Source organism: Tachyglossus aculeatus, chromosome 10, assembly GCF_015852505.1.
Source record: "Tachyglossus aculeatus isolate mTacAcu1 chromosome 10, mTacAcu1.pri, whole genome shotgun sequence".
NCBI lineage: Eukaryota > Metazoa > Chordata > Mammalia > Monotremata > Tachyglossidae > Tachyglossus > Tachyglossus aculeatus.
The window spans coordinates 721,986-744,496 of NC_052075.1; the positions used below are offsets into that span (position 1 = coordinate 721,986).

At 55.4% G+C, this 22,511-nt stretch overlaps 1 protein-coding gene across 1 annotated transcript in view; it reads right to left on the reverse strand.

Moving 5' to 3' along the window:
• PLPP3 (phospholipid phosphatase 3) overlaps positions 1-22,176 on the reverse strand; it is a 35,371-nt gene extending 13,195 nt beyond the window's left edge. Inside the window, exons 1-2 of the mRNA XM_038753210.1 lie at positions 21,861-22,176; positions 1,068-1,225 (exon numbers count right to left, since the gene is read on the reverse strand). Coding sequence (XP_038609138.1) covers positions 1,068-1,225; positions 21,861-22,065 — 363 coding nt within the window. The 5' untranslated portion in view covers positions 22,066-22,176. The remainder of the gene's footprint in view (positions 1-1,067; positions 1,226-21,860) is intronic.
• Positions 22,177-22,511: the final 335 nt, after the last annotated feature.

Here is a 22,511-nt window from a genome sequence, read left to right on the forward strand (position 1 = left end):
AACTGGTGAACCATCTGGGGGTGTGTCGCCACTCCCCCTGACCTAGCATCCAGGTCTAACCTCCCTCGGGCCACAGCCTCCCCCGCTGACCTGTGGCCGGCTGAGGGCGAGATGGGCAGGCCGGGAGAGGCGAGGCCCAGGAGTTCTGCTCCGATCCTGCTCTCCTGATCCTGCCGGAGCCAGCGACAGGGAGGGGAGGCCCACTGAGCACTGGGGAGAACACGGAATGCTTCAGTCGCTTTGGTATCTGGGTTACATCTAACGGCGAAGTCAAAGTGACTTGATTTTTCCACATCTCCTGCCACGGGGGCCAGGGAGGGGGGCTTCTCCTTCCACCCCGGCTCCAGTTCAGCCTCTTATCAGCCGTGGCACTGGGAGGCAGATGCCCGCTGGGCTCCTGAAAACCCAGGCCAGGTCCTCTGGGGCCCGGAGGGGGACGCCTGTCCCACTACCTGCAGGGTTTCTTTACTGAGTGCTGACACTGTGCCAGGCTCAGCGCTCAGCCCCAGTGCAGACACCAAAGTCTGAACAGACACGGCTACCACCTCACCAGGGACTCCCAATCTAAGGGAGGGAGAATAGGGATCAGAACCCCATTTCCCAGAGGAGGAAACTGAGGCCCTGAGAGGGTGAATGACCCTCTTAAGTCCCCCCCAAGTCAAGAGCAGAGCTGGGATAGAACCCAGGACTCCCAGCCCCAAGTTCTTCCTACAAAGCTGGGCTGCTTGCCGTACTGGGGCAGAGAGGGTGACCTCCCCTGCCCATCCTTCATCCACCCCCTACATCGTGCTCCTATGGACAGGCTGGGAGTGGCAGGGTTGGGGGGTATAGGAGATGCATTCTTGGTGAATTCAGTGTGACCGGATATGGGAGATGGTAGGATGGATGCACAGAGTGGGGGCGGGTGGCCAGCGGGCCGGGGAGGGCGGGCAAACCAGGGACAGAGGAGGGGGATGGGCAGTTAGCCAGGGTGGTGGGTGGCCGGGATAGGGAGGGGTGGGTGGGAAGCAGGCCGGGGAAGGGATGTGGGAAGAGGGTGGGATAGGGATGGGGACGAGGACCCTTACGGCGAGGACGACGATGACAATGCCAACGGCGCAGAGCACGGCATCGCTGATGGTCTCGCCGGTCTTGAGCGGGTACCTGATGCTCTGGTCTCCGCAGTAGAAGCCACGGCGATACGGCTGGACCATGTTGGTTTCGATGACCAGGAACGGGAGGCCAGCTGTGGGGGTGGACACATGGCTTAGTCACAAGCAAGGGAGGGTGGGTGGACGCCGCTCCACCAAGGTCCTGACTGACCCGAGGTCCGGCAGCTAGACAGGGCCAGAGCTGGGGCAAGAACCCAGGTAGCCCAGCACCGCATCGGCCGCTGATGGAACGCACACCCCAGGATGCAGTCGGACCAAAGCACTCCCTTTAAAAAGAAAACACCCCAAAGAGGGCTGGCTGATGACCGCTCCCCGACCCGCCTCTCCGCCCACTGCTCCCCTGCCCACCGGGATTTATTTGCTTTGGGATCTCTGGGCGTTGGAATTCCCAGTTATTTACATTTGAGATCCCCAAGTACTTCCCGTCACAACAATTCACTTGTCCTGATTTACCCTGGCACTGGGATCAAAGCCCCGAGGTTCGCCGTTGGGAGCCGCCACTGGCTGACATCGCAGATGCCGCCACAGCCCCGTATGCCCGCCCAAAACACCAAGCCCTGGGCCCCAGGGGCCAGTGTGGGGTGACCCGAGGGGACAAGCTCGGGTCTGTGGCCAGAGGGCTGGGGTCCCAGATCCAGCTCTGCCCTGGGCCAGGCTGTCGGGGGGACCAAGCCAGTCTGGAAAGTTCTCTGAGCCTGGAGAATGGGGAGAAGATCTCTGAGCCTCAGTCTCCACCCCTGTAGAATGGGGAAAAGACCCCAGGGGCACAAGCTGCTCTGAGGGAGCAAAGCCAAAAATCAGTATTACACCTGACCTCCAGTCTGGCCTCACCCCCAGATCAATTAATCAGCATCACTTAGTAATAATTAATTACAATAATAATAATAATAATGGTATTTGTTAAGCGCTAAGTACTGTTAAGAGCCAAGTACTGTTCTAAGCACTGGGGTAAACACAAGGTAATTAAGTCAGACACAGTCCCTGTCATTCATTCATTCAATCAATAATATTTATTCAATTTTACTTATTGAGCGCTTACTGTGTGGGAAGTACAAACCGGCAACACATAGAGACAGTCCCTATGCAACAACGGGCTCACAGTCTAGAAGTGTTTACTGTGTGCTAAGCACGGTACTAAGCGCTTGGGAGAGCACAAGACACATTCCCTGCCCACAACGAGCTTACCGTCTAGAGGCACTGTCCCACATGGGGCTCACAGTCTTAATCCTCATTTTACAGATGAGGTAACTGAGGCCCAAAGAAGTGAAGTGATTTGCCCAAGGTCACACAGCAGACAAGTGGTGGAGCCGGGATCAGAACCCACATCCTCTGACTCCCAAGCCTGTGCTCTTTCCACTAGGCCATGCTGCTTCTCATGAGGGCTTACTCTGTACTGAGCAATCCGAGGACAACATAGAATTAGCAGGCACAGTCCCTGCCCACAAGGAGCTTATAGTCTACTGGGTATAGAGCACTGTACCGACTGCTTGAGAGAGTACAGTAATTAGACACAATCTGTCCTGTCAAAGAGCTTCCAGTTCACTGTGTCCAGAGCACAATACTGGGAACTTACTGAGAGTATACGATGGCGTTCCCCCCCTTCTAGACTGCGACCCCGTTGTTGGGTAGGGACCATCTCTATATGTTGCCAACTTGTACTTCCCAAGCGCTTAGTACAGTGTTCTGCACACAGTAAGTGCTAAATAAATAACGATTGAATGAATGAATTACAGTTCCTCACAGATGTTTGCAGTTTTCACACAAAGTAGGCTCTCTAAACCACTGCTTGATTGATTGATCCAGGGACTTAATGTAGGGAGAGCACTGTACCCAGTGGCCCCTGTGGGCAGAGCACTGTAGTGGGAAGAGTACTGTACTGGGCACCCACCTCAGACAGAGCACAAGGAATTGGAGGAACAAGGAGAGAGGGGAAGCTGTAGCCTAAGGGAAGGATTTACCAATCACCTATAACCCAGCAGCGGCGGTGGAGAAAACGGATTCAGACACTAGCAAATGGAAGCCCAGGGACGGGACGAATGTATTGGTCGATGTGCCGGGTCTTCCCGGGGTGCAGGTCTGGCGGGTCCCTCCACTAGATCCCAGGACTCCCTCCGAGCTCGGTTCAGTGCCTGGCCCAGGGTGGGCACTCAGCACAGAGCACCCTCTGGGCCTCCAAGGCCCCCGGGGTCTCCTCCCCTCCCTGGCTCCCGCCAGCGTCAGACAGCGCTGCCCATCAATGCCTCATTGTGCAGGGCTGCCTGCACGGACCCCCGCTGGGCAGAGGTTAGGGGGGCCTGGGCACGCCAGAGCTGGGTCCTCCCCACCCGAACGCTTTCAAGTCTGGCGTGGACCCCGCCAGTTGCCCTTCCCAGATTCGCTAATCACTTTTTAATTGGAAATTCATTTCCGCTTTCCACACCTTCCCAACTGGAAACATTCCAGCGGTCAACGGCACCACAATGCTGTGGCCGAGAGCGGGGAGGAGGTTGTGACAGGCACACGAGGTGCACACTCAGCACACACAAGCACTCGGGGCACACTCAGCGCCCACAAGTTGCACAGACAGTGACTGTGGTGCACACTCAGGGCACACAACTCACACAGCACACATGCCAAGAGCATGAAGGGTTGCCTTGGCAGGTCCTTCCCCTGTCCGGAAGACCAGGAACAGCCCCCTCAGCCTCCAGAAAACCTGCCCGGAGGCCACCAGGACCCCTGTCCCAGCTCTCACGGGGGGGCTAGGGCCACCATCTGGGGAGGCAGTGTGGCCAAAGGGAGAAAGCACCACAGGAAGAAGGCCTGCATTCTCACCCCAGCTTTACCCCATTCTGCCATGGGCCTTCAGGCCAGTCGCTCAGCCTTTCTAGGCCTCAGTTTCCCCATTTAGGAGAGGTCGCAGAGCCGAGCCAGTCAGCACCCAGCAGGCCCCTACCTCCCCTGGGACCGCCCGATCCAGTGTCCACCACCAGCTGATGCCTGCGATCACCCCCATCTGGCTAGGTACTGCGCCATACAGGCCCTAGGAGAGAGTTGCCCCCTGTGCCCCTACTTAGGGAAACTGAAGCACAGCCAGAGCAGGGCAGAGGCAGCCGCCACCCCTGCCTCCCACCAAGGAACCGCCATGTTCCCTCTGCACGAAGCCCCCCACTCCCAGGTCCAGGGGGCACTGGGCTTCTAGCGCCAGCCTCCTCCCCCACCAGCCACACTGGCCCTGTGGCCCAGCTCCACGAGAGCTGAATAGGGGTAGGGAAGAAGAGGGGGGAGATGAAGGGGAGGGGACCAGCCACCAGGCCCCCCCGAGCTGCAGAGTTTCACAAAGCCTCCCTGTTCCCGCCATCGCCGGGGCTTTGTCCGGCTGCCACTGCCCAGAGCTTCGTCCACCGTCGCCATGGATCCTCCGCCCGCTCTGGCCCCACTGCCCCGCCTGCTTGAGGGGCAGCACCCCAGGGGGTCCCGTCTCCGCTGCCCTTGACAATGATGCCATGGTGGGGGGGGGCCCTGGAGGACGGGGGAGTCGCGGACCCAGCCCTGTCCGTCCCCCTCCCAGCCCCTCAGCCCGGTGCCCGGCTCCCCCTCCCCCTGCCTGCTTCAGCACAGGCAAGGATGTAGTGGACCAGGGTGGGCAGGGGATGACAACGGGGGAGGGATCATCAGGGGGCTGTGACAGGCTGGGGGTGCTCAGGATATCCATCCATCCAGCAGGGCTACCTCCTGAATGTTTCTTGAGGTCAGGCAAGGACAGACTGAGCGTTTGGGTTGCATCAGATGCTGGCTGGTCAGAAGGATGGACATAAAGACACACACAAACACACACACACACACACACACACACACACACGTGTGCACATGTGCATCCTGGTCCTCACAAAAGTTCCACACCAGCAGGGACACCAGACCCACAGCTCAGATAGCTCATGGACAGACCGTCCCGTCCACTCGAGGCTCTCTCCCTCCCCCAACCTCCCGCCTCCACCCTGCTGCCTGGGGCTGGAATGGTCAGCCTTGGCCCCAGCACAGGGACACCAGCTGGGCTGTGTACTGAGTGCTGAATCTGTGCCAAGCACCGTGCCCACCACCAGGAGAGCTCAGACAGTGCCTGGGGCTCTCCGTCTCGGTGGGCATGGAGGGAGGGCAGGGAGCTCATCCCCACTGCAAAAAGGGGGACACCGAGGCCCAGGGAGGGTGAGGGTCGTGCCAGGCCAGAGAGAGCATCTTTCTGGTGACGGAGACGGGGGGTAGTTAAGCGTTCAGGGGCCCAGGGACGTTTGAAAACTTGACTGGACCGGGCACGCCAGACCCACCAACCCTTCCTGCGATGGGCTCACCGGCAGACCCCAACCCCAGTCTGAGAGCCCCCAGCCCCAGCAACCATCCCCTCTCCCAGCCCGGAGAGCCCCCGCCTTCTCACCTAGCCACAGCCCCAAGCCCCGGCCCCCAAGTTTGCAGCCACATCTGGTTTCCGTCCTCCACTCCCAGGGCTCCAGACTCAAATCTGGCAAAACCCGTAACCACAGCCCTGACCGCCCACCCGGCAGCGGCTCCACCATGAGGGAAAAGGAAGCAGACTCAGGGCCCGCTGCCTCACTTCCATTATCCCCGGGCTGGTTTCTTTTACATTCTGGGCGCAAAGTCAGTTCTCGGTGTCATGGTTACCAGCCAGACCCGAAATGGGCAGCTCTTGAGGGACCTGCCCCCCCATGCCCAGCCCTGGCCCTGGCTACCTGCCACTGACCACTATTTCCCACAGATTGCTGGGGAGAAGCGTGATCTGATTGCCCTCTTGGACACCCAAAAACTTGCTTAGTGATGGACCATCCGACACCCCTGACTCTCCTCCAGTGATCCAGCACAGGCCCTCCAATACCTCTGACTCCACCAGTGACCCGGCAACACCCCTGATTCTCCCCCAGTGACCCAGTACAGACCATTCAACACCCCTGATTCTTGCCTCTCCACCCTGACTCTCCCCCAGTGACCAAGCAGGGACCATCCCACATCCCTGACTCTTCCCTCTTCATCCCTAACTCTCCCCTAGTTACCCAGCCTGAATCTCTGGTTCAGCCATGAAGTGTCCCACTAAGTTCCCACCAGCTATATCCAATAACCACAGCTCTGGGTTGGCAATAGGGTTTGTCTCCACAGAGCAGAGACGAGACTAGGGTAGTCCAGACTCCAGAATAAAGGCCCAGGAGCCCCAGCCTCCTGGTCAACCTCACTTCTTCCAGATGCCCCCAGGTTCTGGGGGTCAGAGTGAGGACCCAGTGAGGTGATCCTGGCCATCTCTCACCATGGAAACTGACCCTGACGCAGTTACTTTCTCGGGGCTGGGGGGAACTCTTTGGTTCAGCGGTTCATAAGTCATGACCCAGATGGACTTCATTAACCATGACCCAGAAGGCCCGATGACCCTTCCAGGAGTGAGGGTGGCCAGGGAGACGGAGGCGACACCGACACACCCGTGAGCCACTCCGATCGTTCCTACTGCGGTCCATGGTGTGGTGGAGAGAGCACAGGCCTGGGAGTCGGAAGGTCATGGGTTCTAATCCCGGCTCCACCATTTGTTTGCTGTGTAACAGGCAAGTCACTTCACTTCTCTGGACCTCAGTTAACTCATCTGTAAAATGGGGATTGACACTGTGAGCCCCACATGGTACAGGGTTTGTGTCCAACCTGGTTTGCTGAGAAGCGGTGTGGCTTCGTGGATAGAGCACAGTCCTGGGAGTCAGGAGGACCTAGGTTCTAATCCCAGCTCCGCCACGAGTCTGCTGTCACTTCATTTCTCTGGGCCTCAGTTACCTCATCTGCAAAATGGGGATTAAGAGTGTGAGCCCCATGTGGGACAGGGACTGTCTTCCAATTGGATGACTTGTATCTACTCCAGCAGTTAAAACAGTGTTTGGCACATCATAAGCACTTAAGTACTATAATGATCGTTAGTTATTATTATCACCCACAGTGCCTGCTGCTGCCTTCCTTTCCCCTCCAAGTGTTGTGTCCCCCAAAAAGCCTCACGTCTCAGAAGGTCATCCTATTTCTGCCTGCTGCCCACCATCGCGCTCTTCCCGAAGCCTCGGGTCTGAGACCGTTGCCCCATTTCTGCCCGCTGCTGCACTCTCCCCCAAAACAGCTAACATTCAGTGTCCACACAAGGCTGGCCTGGCATGGGGCTACCGACTGCAGCCCCCGGGAGGCCTCACCGGATTCTCCCCTGTCTGCTGCCCAACTCTGCCCGCTCCAGGCCGGGCATCCCTGACCTCCCCTGAGCTCAAGGGGTGGGACACGCCAGGGGCTACCCTTTCGGGGTCTATTTTCCCAGGGTGGCCTGACATCAGGAGTTGGTGCTTCTCCTCATGGCATCCCACGGGGAGGCTGATACCAATTCTCCGGTCTATGGGAGGAAACCGAGACCCAGAGAGGTGAAGTCACCTGCCCAAGGTCACCCAGCAGGCTGGGGCCAGAGCTAGGGCCAGGACCCGGGTCCAAGTCCTTAGTACAGTGCTCTGCACACAGTAAGCACTCAATAAATACGATTGATGATGATGAAGTCCTCTGGACCAGAAGCTCCTTGTGGGCAGGGGATGTGTCTACCCCTCTGTCATATTGTACCCTCCTAAGTGTTTAGTACAGTGCTCGATAAACACCACTGATGGATTGATGGAGGCCATGCAAATAGAGTCAGGGGACAGGGATGGGGGTCAGAAGGAGGACAGGGCAGACAGTGAGGATCGGACGAACAGGCACGTGAGGCCATCAGTCATACTTTTTGAGCTCTTACTGTGTGCAGAACTCTGTACTAAGTGCTTGGGAGAGTACAGTAGAACAATAAACAGACATATTCCCTGCCCACCATGGGCTTGCAGTCTAGAGGGGGAGGGTGGTAAGTGAAGATGCTGCTGGAAGACCATCCACATGGCACTGACCGCCGCAGACCGGACCTCAGAGTGCTCACCGAGAACAAAACTCCTCCTCTCCCCAACCACCCCCCCCGGCAACCCGCCCCCATCCCCTTCCATCCCTCTCCCGGCCCCGTCCAAGTTCCCGCCCACCCTGGACGCCTCCGGGCGGAAGCCCGGCCTCAGTCAAAGGCCTCTTTGTTCGCCGCCGGCCCGCTCTCGGCCTGCACGCCCCTTTCCCCTGCAGAGGCCTTGGGCTTGTGGACAGGGTCCCACCCCCTACTCTAAACCCCCTCTCCCCAACGGGCTCTTTGACCCCACCCCCAAGCCCCCCATCCTCTGGCCTCTCCGCACCCCTTCCCCTGGGCCCAACTGCACCCCCCGCAGCCAGCACCTCATGGATTGGGCAGACCGGGACCTGCCCTGGGGCCTCCAGTCACCAACCACCAATCTGTGCCTCAGTTACCTCAACTGTAAAAAAATGGAGATTGTGACATTGTGAGCCCCACGTGGAACAACCTGATTACCTTGCACCTACCCCAGTACTTAGAACAACGCATGACACAGAGCAAGCTCTTGACAAACACCATCATCATCATCAACCACTGCCCCCCAGGGAAGTAATAATAATAATTATGGTACTTGTAAAGCACTTACTATGTGACAAGCACTGTTTTAAGCACTGGCGTAGATACAAGGTCATCTGGTTGGACACAGTACCTGTCCCTCATGGGGCTCACAGTCTCAATCCCTATTTTACAGATGAGGTAACTGAGGCACAGAGAAGTGAAGTGCCTTGCCCAAGGTCACACAGCGGACAGGTGGTGGAGCCGGGATTAGAACCCAGGTCCTTCTGACTCTCTGGCCTGGCCCCCTAGGCTCTATCCATTAAACCAAGCTGTCCCTCACCTACCTCTATTGTCCTCTCCTCAGCATATGCTTTGCACCCAATAGATTGTAGGCTCTTTGAGCACAGAGAAGCAGCGTGGCTCAGTGGAAAGAGCATGGGCTTTGGAATCAGAGGTCATGGGTTCAAATCCCGGCCCTGCCAATTGTCAGCTGTGTGACTTTGGGCAAGTCACTTAACTTCTCTGTGTCTCAGTTACCTCATCTGTAAAATGGGGATTAAGACTGTGAGCCCCCCCGTGGGACAACCTGATCATCTTGTAATCTCCCCAGTGCTTAGAACAGTGCTTTGCACATAGTAAGCGCTTAATAAATGCCATCATTATTATTATTGCTACCTCTATTGCCCTCTCCCGAGTGCTCTGTAGAGCGCTCTGCATGCAGTAGACAAAGTTAGTCAATGTATTTATTGAGCACTTACTATGTGCAGAACACTGTACCAAGCACTTGGGAGAGTATAATACAACAATAACTGAAAGCTCTTTGAGGGGATTGATAGTGTTTACTAACTCTGTCGTCTTCTCAGGGCTCAGTACGGTGTGTGCAGAGCACTGTACACAGCAGTTGTTTGATCAAGACTGGAGAGCTAGATTGACTGAAGGTTGTTGCATTCTGAGTTTTCCACCTGTAGCAGTAGTGCAGGTTCAAACTCTGACGACCACAGGGCTGGGTTCCCATCCCAGCTCCGCTGCTCGTCTGCTGTGACCTTGGGCGAATCACTTTGCTTCTCTGGGCCTCAGTTTCCTCATCTGAAAAATGTGGATTCAATACCTGTCTTCCCTGCCCCCTTAGACCAGGAGTCTACCAACTCTGCTACGCTGTTGTACTGTGCTCTCCCAAGTACTTAATATAGTGCTCTGTGCACAGTAAGCACTCAATAAATACGATCGGTTGGTTGACTGCTTAGTACAGTGCTCTGCACATAGTAAGTGCTCAATAAGTATGAATGATTGATTTCCTCACCTCAGCAAGAGACCCCCCACATCCTTTCCGGAGTATGCCCATCCCCCCGGCCCCCCACACCGGGCGGCCTAAATCTCTTGCCCTGTGCCACCCAGTGGGCCCCCACCAATCAATCACCAGGCTGGCACAGTTGCGTCTCCTGTGGCCCCTCGACCGGCCCCGGGGAGGGGCAGGCTGGAATCCCAGGGTTCCCGCCGACTCCTCCCCCACCCGGTCGGACTCAGGGCAGCCTCAGCTCTGGAGGGTTCCTGGCTGTCCGCCGGGGTTGCTATGGACACTGCCCTTAAACAAAGCCCACCGGGCGGGCAGCGGGCAGCTTCAATGAAGAGCCCCCCACCCCCATTAGCACAGAGAGGCACGGCTTCAAATCCCGAAAGCATTGAGAACCAAAGCATGTGCACATACGCGCGTGCGCACACACACACGGCTGTTTCTTGAATGATTCGATCGAATCGGACACAGTCCCGATGTTCGCCGCATAACGAGTTACTGACCTGCTGCAGGGGTGGAAGTTGCAACCTGAACCTCATCGCCAAATGGCCACTCACCCAGCAGCTCCCACAGGCAAATCCCGACGGAATCAACATCATTCATAGTCTTGGCTGGGGGCAGAATGCCATGCTGGACACCTGCTCGGGGCAGAACACTGCACTGGATGCCCAAAGGCGGCACAGAGCTGTACTAGATGCCCACTGGGGGCAGGGCACTGTGATGAATGCCTGCTGTGGGGCACAGTGCCATGCTGGGCACCCACTGGGGGCAGAATGCTGTGCTAATAGCTCCCTGTAGTCAGAGTTTCAGGTGCTTAGGAATCACACAGAGATATAAACATCCCTGCTCTCAGAAAACTTCCAACTGTAAGCTTGCCATGGACAGGGAGCATGTCTTAACCGCTTACTGTGTGCAGAGCACTTAGCACTTGAGAGAGAACAGACAAATATAACAGACGCATTCCCTGCCCACAGTGAGCTTACAGTCTACTGGGCTTAGTATGGCGCTCTGCACACAGTCAGCCCTCAGCAAATACAACTGATCGATCAAATGCAAGGGGACGCAACAAACGCAGGGGTAACTACCAGCACAGATGTGAATGACATAGCCCAAAGCCATTAAAAAAATCGGGCCATGAGAAAGTGGAAACACAGCCAGGAGTTCTAAGGTAGCTGATGGGATGCGGTGGCCCGGTTGTAACAACAATAATAATAATAATAGTATTTGTTAAACTCTCGCTAAGCATCAAGCACTGTCTAAGCACTGGGGTAGATACAAGCAAATCCGTTTGGACACAGTCCCTGTCCCACATGGGGCTCACAGTCTTAATCCCCAGTTTACAGATGAGGTAGCTGAGGCCCAAAGAAACAGACAAGTGGCGGAGCCTGGATTAGAACCTAGGTCCTCCTAACTCCTAGGCCCCTGCTCTCTCCACTAGGTCTCAGAGAAGAAAGTGGCTTTGGAGGTGGGAAGGGACATGGTTTGAGGAAATGATGGGTGGAAGGCATTTAGAGGATCCAGCACAGCATTCTACCCGCGGTTGACATTCAGCACGGTGTCTTGTCCCCATCTGGCATCCAGTAAATACTGTTGAATGAATGAAAGAATGAAACCACTGAGCAAAGCCCTGGGCTGACGCCCTTTGGGATTTGGGCAATAAGGCTCCCTCAACGGGGCCACAGCTCACTCCCGGGAAGAACTGGGGTCCACCCAGACCCTGACGAGGTGGTCAGCCCAGAGTCAGCATTCAGCAGGTAACAAGATAGGTGCCCCCAAAGCTGATCTGCCCCCCACAACCCCTGCCGGGTCAGGAGCTGCTCTGGAGCGGAGCAATACCCGCGGTGGGAGACATTGGTCGTAGCTAGACAGCCAGAGACTCTCAAGGCCGGCCAGTGGGGGAAGGGTGGGAACTGGCCACCGGGGCCTCCCAAAGCATCCAAGTGGAACAAAGGGGCAAAACGAACCCTGGCCCATGGTGACGCCCCTTACCCCACCAGGAAAAAGAGCAGCTGCCCTGCCCACCCTGCTGGGAAATGGTAGCAACTGTCCACCACCATCCCACAGCTCCCCTACCCGCCACCGGAGCAAATCTTGACCGGGTATTGGGGCTCCCCCAGTTCCCATCCATCTCCCCAGCATCACTTCCCTCTCCAGGGGGGAGGAGATGGGTGTGGCATCTGGTGTGGTATCTGGTGGAGAGCGACAGAGAAAAGAGAGGGGCTGGGAATAGGAAAAATGAAAATTAACATTTCCCTAAAACCTCTCCCCATCTCTTCTCCACACCGACCCCTGTCTTGTGCCTGGTGGGAGAGCAGAAATGCCCCCAGAACTGAGTTTCAGGAGACTCAGGTTCTGGTCTTTGCTCTCGCTCTCTCTCTCTCTCTCTCTCACCCGGCCTGCTGTGCAACCTCAGGCAAGTGGCTCAATCTCTCTGGGCCTCTGTCAACAGCCCCCTGCCCCGGGCACTAGTGAGCTTTTCCTCCTGCCTCCCAGGGATGCAGTGAGAGCTGGGTATGACTGTGGAGGTGAAAGCCTGATAGGGAAATGGGAGGCGGTCACCCCGGTGTTCCCCGCTCCTCGGCAGGAGTGCTGCCCGGATTTCCCGTTTCCGTTGACCGCGGTGTTGGTCCGGGCCACTGCGGGCACCGACGAGCCGCCAGCCCATCAGTCACATGGTTTGTTTCGCAGGTTCCATCCGCTCTGCTGAGTCTGAGCCTCTCCAAACTTCCTCTTCCTGCGGCTTCGCCGTACGGCAATCCTGACTGTCCACCTGCCTCCCTCCATTAGATGGGGAGCTCCTCCACGGCAGTAGTCAATCTTATTTATTGGGCATTTACTGTGCTTAGAGTACTGTATTAAACGCTTGGGAGAGTACGATATAACAATATAACAGACACATTCCCCACCCTCAGCCAACTTACAGTTGGTACTCTCTAGGGCATTTGATATGGCCCTGGTCACTCACTTGGTGCTCAGTACAGGGCCGGTTACTTATTCAGTGTCTGATGTTCAGTCAGCACTCAGGACAGTGCTAGTCACTTAGTCAGTGTCCTGTATAGTACCGATTGCTCAGTACAGTGCCAGGCATTCAGTTGGCATCCAGTACAGTGCTAGTTGTTCAGCACAGCACCGGCCACTCAGTCGGCATCCAGTACGGTGCAGGTTGCTCAGTACAGTATGGGCCACTCAGTTGGCATCTGGTACATCCAGCTGGCACCCAATTGCTCCGTACGACTCAGGTGGCAACCAGTACAGTGCCGCTTGCTCACTATGACATCAGTCACCCAGTTGGCATCCAGTACAGTGCCGACTGCTCAGTATGACGTCCGCCACTTGGGAGGCATCCGGTATGGTACCTGTTACTCGGTATGTCGGTTGCTAGTATGGCGCTGGTTACCAAATTGGCATCCAGTATGGGGCCAGTTCCTCAGGAAGGCTCTGGTTACTCAGTCAGCGCTCAGCTCATACCGATGATTGATGGATGATAAAATGAACAGCCAACACGCCAACACAGCATGGAACTGCAAGCACACACATGCGTGCCCATGTCTGTGTGTATGGGGGCGGGGGTGGGGTTGGCAGGTGGGGCCACCCAGCTTGCCCAGCACCCACAGGAAAGCCCACCCAAAGGGGCCTTCTCCAAACACCCGGGAACCTCCATGAGCCGGACACCTAGGCCCATGGGTGCCTTCGAATGCAGGCACCAGAGCTCAGACAGAGCTAACACTGATTGCCGCCCTGCGGTCAAAACCACCACGGTTCTTCCAGTCTCTGGCTGTGTGGACTTCCAACTCCCAAGGCCCCCTCTCCACCTGCCCTCCGCTGCCACAACCCTCTACCACCCCTAACAATAATCATCATCACTGGATTCGGTGAGCCTCACCATGTGCCAAGCATTGTGCTAAACTCTGGAGCAGACCCAGGATAATCAGATCACCCCCTCTGCCACCCTGACTGGCTCCCTCAGGACCAGAGTCTGGGTTAGCGGGAGCGGGGGCGAGAGTCCCAGATCATGGAAAGTTAGTCTTCCCTGTGTAGGGTTCCTCCACCAGACACACGCATCCTGGCCAGGGGGCCGAGGGGCCGGGAACACCGGGGTCCAATGGTGGCTCTTGCCCAGACCTCCCGGGTTACTCTGGGCTAGCTGCTGAGCCTCTCCAGGGCCACAGAGCTCGGGACTCTAGACCCCACCCCCTCCTTGCCCAGGAGCCCCGTGAGGGATGGGGAGGATGTCCGAACTGCTCCTGCAAGGGCTCAGCACAGCACCTGACACACAGTAAATGGGGTGGATTCAGCGTCAGCCCCTGGAGGTCATTGGCTGTGCCACGAACTTCGTGCCCATCTGACGATTTTAACAAAGAAACGTGGGTGGAGGGTGGCACACAGCTTTTTCACAGAGCGGTAACTAAATGCACCCACACCCCAATCACTGACCTGGTGGGCGGGGGTCTGGAGACCCCCATCCTTCCCTTCATCAAGCCTATCCCTACTGACGAGAAGATAAATGCACCCTCCCCTCACTTGCATATTCCCAGAGTTTTCGCCAGGTTAAGAACTGGATTTTCTCTGTAAAGATGCTTCCACAGCAACGACTCAGAAACAAGCAGAGCCCCCTCCCCCAGCCCCCCGGCTGCCCCCACCCCCGGTTCCTTGGAGTCTCACGCAGAGCTGTGAGCAGGACAGAGGAAACTCCTTGCAGGGCATGGGACGCACCACTTGGTTCTTTTGTACTTCCCGAGCGCTCAGTCCACAGTCCAGTGCACGACACCCCGTGGGTGATCAATTAATATCCCTACTTCTACCACATAGCAATTATTGAGCACCTTTGTGCAAAGTGCTGTACTAGCCAACTAATAGTACAAGTTGTGGTATTTGTTAATCAAATCGGACACAGTCCCTGCCCCACAAAGCCTCTTGGTTGTAAAATGGAGGAAGAACAGGTATTTCGCCCCCAATTTACAGATGAGGAACCTGAGGAAATGACCTGCCTAAAGTCACACAGCAGGCCCGTAGAGGAGCCGGGAATTGAACCCAGGTCTTCTGAGTCCCAAAATTGCGGTCTTTCCCCTAGACCCACACTGCGTCTCAGGACGATATCCTCAGCATCAGTGTCCAGAGAGGACTTGACTAAGTACAATGAAGTAGGTAGAGAATGATCCCTGCCTTAAGGAGTTTCCAGTCTACTACAATAACAACCACAATAATGGTATTTGTTAAGCGCTTCCTATGTGCCAACCACTGTTCTAAGCACTGGGTAGATATAAGGTAATCAGGGTATCCCACGTGGGGCTCACAGTCTTAATCCCCATTTTACAGATGAGGTAATCGAGGCACAGAAAAGTATAAGTGACTTGCCCAAAGTCACACTGCAGACAAGTGGCAGAGCGGGGATTACAAAGAATACAATAGAGTTGATATTCGCAATCCCTATCCTCAAGGAATTTACAGTCTACTCTCTGCAGAGAGCTGAACTGGGGATTTGGGGGAGAACAACAGAAGTGACAGACACTATCCCTGCCCTCAAGAAGTTTATCATCTCACTGGGGGAGATAGACAGTGAGGTCCATGAGGAGCCATAGGAAAGAAAAAAGAAGAAACACGGCCTAGTGGAAAGAACTCCGGCCTGGAAGTCCGAAGATGTGGGTTCTAATCCCGGCTCTGCCACTTCTCAGCCATGGTGACCTTGGACAAGTCAATCAATCAATCAATCGCATTTATTGAGCGCTTACTGTGTGCAGAGCACTGTACTAAGCGCTTGGGAAGCACAAGTTGGCAACATATAGAGACAGTCCCTACCAACAGTGGGCTCACAGTCTAAAAAGTGGGCTCACTCTGTGCCTCCGCTTCCTCATCTGTATGACAGAAGTCAGAACCTGTTCTTCCTCCTACTTAGTCTGTGAGCCGCATGTGGGACACAGACCGTGTTTGACCCAATTATCATATATCTACCCCAGCGCTTAGAACAGTGCTTGACATAGAGTAAGTGTTTAACAAGTATTGTAATTGTTATTATTATTACTATTATTATTGTTGTTGTTATAAGGAGCTGCAGGGAGGAGTCAGGGGAGTCTCTGCAACCCTTTGATGGGGTCCTGTTTCCACTTACAGACGTTTTATATAGCACACTGGACTGCTTTATTTTTTCCAGATCCAAAGAGATGGAGTTTTCCGAACAGACCTACACTCCTGAGGGAAAATAAACAGATAGCTACGTCTCCCTTCTTAATATATTAGTGGCCCGTAATCTGGGCCACATGATCAATAAACTCCAGAAAAATTAACTCTGGCTGACAGTCTTAAGCAAAACGTTAGTCGAGGAGAAGCGTTTTCAGATTGCGGTGGGCGTGTGGGTTTCAGAGTCACGGGCTGGGGGCGGCCGGGGGCAGGGGGGAAAGGGAAAGGATGGGGAGGGGCAAAGGGGAAATAATTTTTCTCCCGGAAGGCGGAGGCTCTCGGGGACTTTTCCTGCACGAAGTTGCCAATTAAAGGCTGAGCACGGCCCAATCCCCGCTTCCTCCCTCCCGTTCCCGCTCGGCTGGCTCAGATTTCCCGCTCAATCAGGAAGGCTCTGCTTGAGGCTTTGCTCAAGGCCGCTCGCTTCCCGGGGGTGGGGGAGAAAACTGGGAAGGAATCTCACGGCAGAAGCAAGGAATGGCAGCAGCAGGAGCCAACGATGACAGCAGAGGGGCCTAGTGGCCAGAGCCCGGGCCTGCGAGTCAGAAAGACCTGGGTTCTAATCCCGGCCCCACCACTCGCCTGGTGGGTGACCTGGGGCAAGTCACTTCACTTCTCTGGGCCTCAGTTACCTCACCTGTAAAATGGGGATCCCCATGTGGGACAGAGACTGTGTCCAACCTGATTACACCTACTCCAGGGTTTCGTACCAAAATTGGCACATAGTAAGTGCTCAACTAGTGCTTATCCTCTAGACTGTAAACCCTTTGTGGGCGGGGATTGTCTCTATTTCTGTACTGTACTTTCCAAGTGCTTAGTACAGTGCTCTGCATGCAGAAAGTACTCAATAAATATGATTGAATGAATGAATAACAAATACTATTAAAAAAAAACCCAACAACAGCAGGAGCAACAATTAACAGCAGCAGAAGCCACAACAACAGCAGAACCCATGACAACAGAAGTGACAGCAACAACCGAAGCAAATAACAACAACTACGGTATTTGTTAAGCGCTTACTATGTGCTGGGCATGGTACAGAGGGGTGGATACAGGCAAATCAGGTTGAACACAGTCCCTGTCCCACATAGGACTCACAATCTTACTCCCCATTTGACAGGTGAGGTAACTGGGACCCAGAGAAGTGAAGCGACTTGCCCCAGGCCACCAAGCAGACAAGTGGCAGGATTGGGATCAGAACCCATGACCTTCTTACTCCCAGGCCTGTGCTCTATCCACTGTTGGGTCTCGAGGCAGAATCGGAGGCGATGTAGACCATCCGTCCGTCTGGGGAAATTTTCCCAGTGGGTTTCCCCACCCGACGGGGCTTCTGTCCAGCCCCCTGGTCGCCCCTCGGAGGGGCGGTGGGTTTTTCCTCCATTTACAGGGGTGGGGAGTGGAGGGGAGAAGGGGTGGCAGAAAGAGGGTCGGGCATTGGCCTCCACACAGTGGAAATTCCCTGAGACCATTTGGGGCTGCGGCAGCTTTCTAGAGAAGCACTGTGGCTTAGTGGAAAGAACACAAGCTTGGGAGTCAGAGGACATGGGATCTAATCCCAGCTCCGCTACTCTTCTGCTGTGTGATCTTGGGCAAGCCACTTCATACCTCTGTGCCTCAGTTCCCTCATCTGTAAAAATGGGGATCGAGACAGTGAGCCCCATGTGGGACAACCTGATTACTCTGTATCTACCCCTGCGCTTAGAGCAGTGCTTCACACATAGCAAGCGCTTAACAAATACCATAATAATAATAATTATTATTATTATTAACTTTCCCACGTCCAGGGGGGTCTCCCTTGCCCCCCAGTGGGAAGAAGGCAGGCTGCCACTCTCCTCCCAGGACCGGGCTGGCGCCCCCCAGGCGTGCCCAAATCCCTCCTCTCCTCCCCCTCTCCCTCCCCTCACTCGAGACCAACCCTGTTATTATTTGATGGTATTGATTAAGCGCTTACTGCGTGCTAAGCCTTGGGCTAGATAGGCGATAATCAGATCAGTCGCGGTGCCAGGCCGGCACCGACCCTGGGCTGACACACTGTGCCTGGGAGTTGGGGGGTGAAGGCAGGGAGGGGCCGCCCCCTCCCCCCCGCTCTTAAATCCATTTCCCTTCCCCGAAATTTACTTGAAACTATGTGCCTCCCCATGTAAACTCCTTGCAGGCAAGGACCACACCTCCCAACTGTCATTTCACACTCTCCCAAGCACTGAGTACGGTGCTCTGCACATACTCAGCGCTCAATATATACCACTGATTCATTGATCTTATGCTAGAGGAGGAAATTGGGGGCAGAGAGAGGTTTGAGTGGCTCGGCAGAGGTCACACAGTAGGCCGGCGGCAGGGCTGGGCTAGAAATCCGATCTCCAGGGTTCTCTGTGCAGGACTACCTCTTGGGGCTGAGGGGATGGGCTGAAGTGACCCCCGGGCCCTGGGCTACAGAGACACAGCACGGAAGAACAGTGTAAAGCATTACCGCTTAGTACAAGTGCCTGATATGCACTCACTAAACTAGACTGTAAGTTCATTGTGGGCAGGGAACACATCTACCACTTTTGTGGTATTGCACTCTCTCAAGTACTCAGTGCAGTGCTCAGCACACAATAAGCACTCAATAAATGCCTTTGATTAAATACCACTGATTGATTGGTTCTTGGGTGCCGAAGGGATTAGCAGAGTGGGGAGGGTCCAACAGGCAGGAAGGCGATTCCCCCCTCCCCCAACCACCATGAGAGGAGTCAGATAGTCAACTGAGCGCTTAATGCGCGCAGAGCACTGTATTAAGCGCTGGGGAGCGTATGATATAATAATAGACACATTCCCTGCCCACAACGAGTTTACAGTCTAGAGGGCGACACAGACATTAACATAAATAAAGTACAGAGATGAAGCAGCGTGGCTCAGTGGAAAGAACACGGGCTTTGGAATCAGAGGTCATGGGTTCAAATCCCAGCTCTGCCAATTGTCAGCTGCGTGACTTTGCGCAAGTCACTTAACTTCTCTGTGCTTCAGTTACCTCATCTGTAAAATGGGGATTAAGACTATGAGCCCCACGTGGGACAACCTGATCACCTTGGAACCTCTCCAGCGCTTAGAACAGTGCTTTGCACATAGTAAGCACTTAATAAATGCTATCATTATTATTACTATAAGTGGTGTGGGTCTGGGAAGGGGGGGGGGATGAATAAAGGGAGCAAGGCAGGATGACACAGAAGGGAGTGGGAGAAGAGGAAAGGAGGGCTTGGTCAGGGAAGGCCTCTTGGAGGAGATGTGCCTTCAGTAAGGCCTATGGGGGAGAGGAGAGTCATTGTCTGTCGGCTATGAGGAGGGAGGGCATTCGAGGCCAGGGGCAGGACGAGGCCGAGAGGTCGGCATAGGTGAGATGGAGGTACAGTGAGAAGGTAGGCATTAGAGAAGAGAAGTGTGTGGGCTGGGACGTGATAGGAGAGTAGCAAAGTGAGGTAGAAGGAGGCAAGGTGATTGAGGGCTTTAAAGCCAATGGTGAAGAGTTTCTGTTTGACGAGAAGGTGCATGGGCAATCCCTGAAGGTTCTTGAGGAGTGGAGAGAGGTAACCTGAACGTTTTTGTAGAAAAATGATCAGGGCAGCAAAGTGAAGTATGGACTAGAGTGGGGAGAGACAGGAGGCAGGGAGGTCAGTGGGGAGGCTGATGCGGTGATCTCCACTCACCCACCACAGCACGGAGATCTGTCAGTCTCCCCTCCCTTCCTCAGTTCTGGTATTGCAGTTCCGCCCCTTTCCCCCTCAGCCGGGGCCCTGCCCCTGCCCCATCCCCTCCACCCCCCAAAGAAATGCCTCAGACAGACCCCCACCCTGCTCAAACACCAACCCGTGGATGTCGAGTAAATCCCAGCCCCCGACCCCGGCCTGCCCCCAGCCTTGACACTCAGGGCTCCCAACCCTGAACCTCAGGGATTCTTTGAGATTTGTATATTAAATGGCTCCCTCTTCCTCTTACAGCTCTCCCTGCCTGCCCCTTGAAGGCAGGGATTCAGCGCTCAGTACAGTACTCTACCCACAGTAAGCTGTAAACTCCTTGAAGGCAGGAACCATGTCTACTAACTCTATTGTCCTCTCTCAAACTCTCAGTACAGTGCTCTGCACACAGTAGTCGGTAAGCTCCTGGAGGGCAGAGATCACGCCTATTAATTCTATTTTCCCAAGCGCTCAGTACAGTGCTCTGCACGCAGTGGAGGTAAGTGTCATATTTATTAACTCCTCTATTGCACTCTCCAGTGCTCAAACAGTGCTCTGCACACAGTAGCTCCTTGAGGTAAGGGATAATATTTACTAACTTGATTGCATTTTTCCCAAGCGCTCAGTACAGTGCTCTGTGCTCAGTAAGTACTTAATAAAGACCATACTATTGCAATATCCTTATGTTCCCACTGTTAAATAACTGTGGTGTGTGTTAAGCATTTACTATGTCGCAATCACTGTACTAGTACACCCGACTAAAACACTGTACTGTTTCAAAATCATTTCTGTTATGACTGCCTCCCCGTTAGAGCAGTCGTATCATTGCATTGTACTCTCCCAAGCGCTCAGTACGGTGCTCTGCACACCGTAAGCGCTTAATAAATAGGACTGAATTAATAGTAGCCCCTGGGATGGAGAATAGGGTCGCATTTCTGTTCAACCTCTCCAGGGCTTAAGACTTTACAGTGCATGTAGTAAGTGCTCAGGACATATCACTGATAAATCTATCAGTGGTCTTTACTGAGAGCTTACTGTGCACACAGCACTGTGCTGAGCGCTCGGGAGAGGACGATAGAGTGAGAACACCCGATCCCTGCCCACGAGTAGTTTACAGTCTATTGGGTGGCAGAGTGCTTCGGAGAGGACAATCGAGTTGGGTAGGGACCGTCTCTATATGTTGCCAACTTGTACTTCCCAAGCGCTTAGTGCAGTGCTCTGCACACAGTAAGCTTTCAATAAATACGATTGGATAAATGAATGAATGAGTTAGTAGACAGGATCTCTTCCCCGTATGGAGCTTACGGTCTGCTGTGTTGCAGACCGCTGAACTGAGCGCTAGGGAGAGTAGAAGACACCATCTCTGCTCTCGAGGAGTTGAAAAACTAGTGAAGGGAGTATAAGATGAGATCGATGAGAAACCAAGGGTGGAGAAAGTATATCTGTGGGAGTGTGCATGCATTATGTGTGAGAGACTGCGCTTAAGAGTTTGTTTATGTATGTGTATGGGGGGGGGGGGGAGGTAGCGTGAACGTGTACAAAATTGAAAATGTGAATCAAGAATGCAGTTTCGTGTGTGTGTGCGCGTGTGGGGGGCGATGGGGTGTTTAGACTGAAGATGTCAATCGAGAATGCAGTTGCGTATGTGTATGCGTGTGGGGGGCGATGAGGTGGTTTGAGCCTGCGGAAGATTGGAGATGTGATTCGAGAATGCAGTTGTGTGTGTGTGTGTGTGTGTGTGTGTGCATATGGGGGCGGGGGGCGGCGATGGGGTGGTTTGAGCGTATATGAGATTGAAGATGTGATTCGAGAGTGCAGCAGTGTTGTGTGTTTGTGTGTGTTGGGAGAGAGGTGTTTAAACGCGCACGAGATTGAAGTTGTGTTTTGAGAAAGTAGCTCTGTGTGTGTGTGTCCACCTCTCCACAGCGTGTGGGGTCTCTCCCCCCGCCCCATCCCCCCCACCCGAGGGAAAAGTCCCACTTTTTCGGTCTGGTCCTGCCCTCCTGCGGGGCAGGGGTGGGGCACCACTCCGGTCCCCTTCTCCCCCCTTCTCCCCCCGGTGCCCGCCGGCTCACCTAAAAAGAGGCAGAGGAGGTCGACGCAGGCCAGCAGGACCCTGCGGCTGCCCGGCCGGCCGGGGGCCGCTCCTCCCGCTCCCCCCGGCCCTCCTCCTCCTCCTCCTCCTCCCGGTCCTCCTCCTCCAGGCCGTCCTCCCGCTCCTCGGCCTCCGCCGCTCTTGCTGTCCGGCCCGATGGCTTTGTCGTACTTGTAGCTCTGCATGGCGCCGGGCCGGGGTCCCCTGCGGGCCTGGGGGCGGGGGTCCCCTGCGGGCCGGGGGGCGACGAGCACAGCCAGATGCCCAGGGGCGGGTCCAGGGGTCAGGGTGGGGAGGGGGCAGGGAGAGGTGGGAGGTGGGAGGTGGGGAGGGGGTCTCTAGGTCGGTGGGCGCTCCGGACTTGGAGGCTCTGCCGCGGCAGGACCGCTTTTCCGCCCCCTTTAAAGCGTCCCGGACCCGCCCCCCGCCCCTCGCCCCCCGCCCCCAGCCCCGCCCTCTCGGCTTGGGGCCACCGGGGAGGGACCGGCCGCGGGCCCAGGCCAGGGAGGGTCTCTTCCCCCCCGGGCTCCGGCCTCCGGGAGATCGGGTGGGGGGTGGGGGGTCGTCTCCCCTCGCCCAGGGTGGGGGGCAGAGGGGAGAAGGGAGAGAGAGGCCCAAGCTCCTCGCCCCC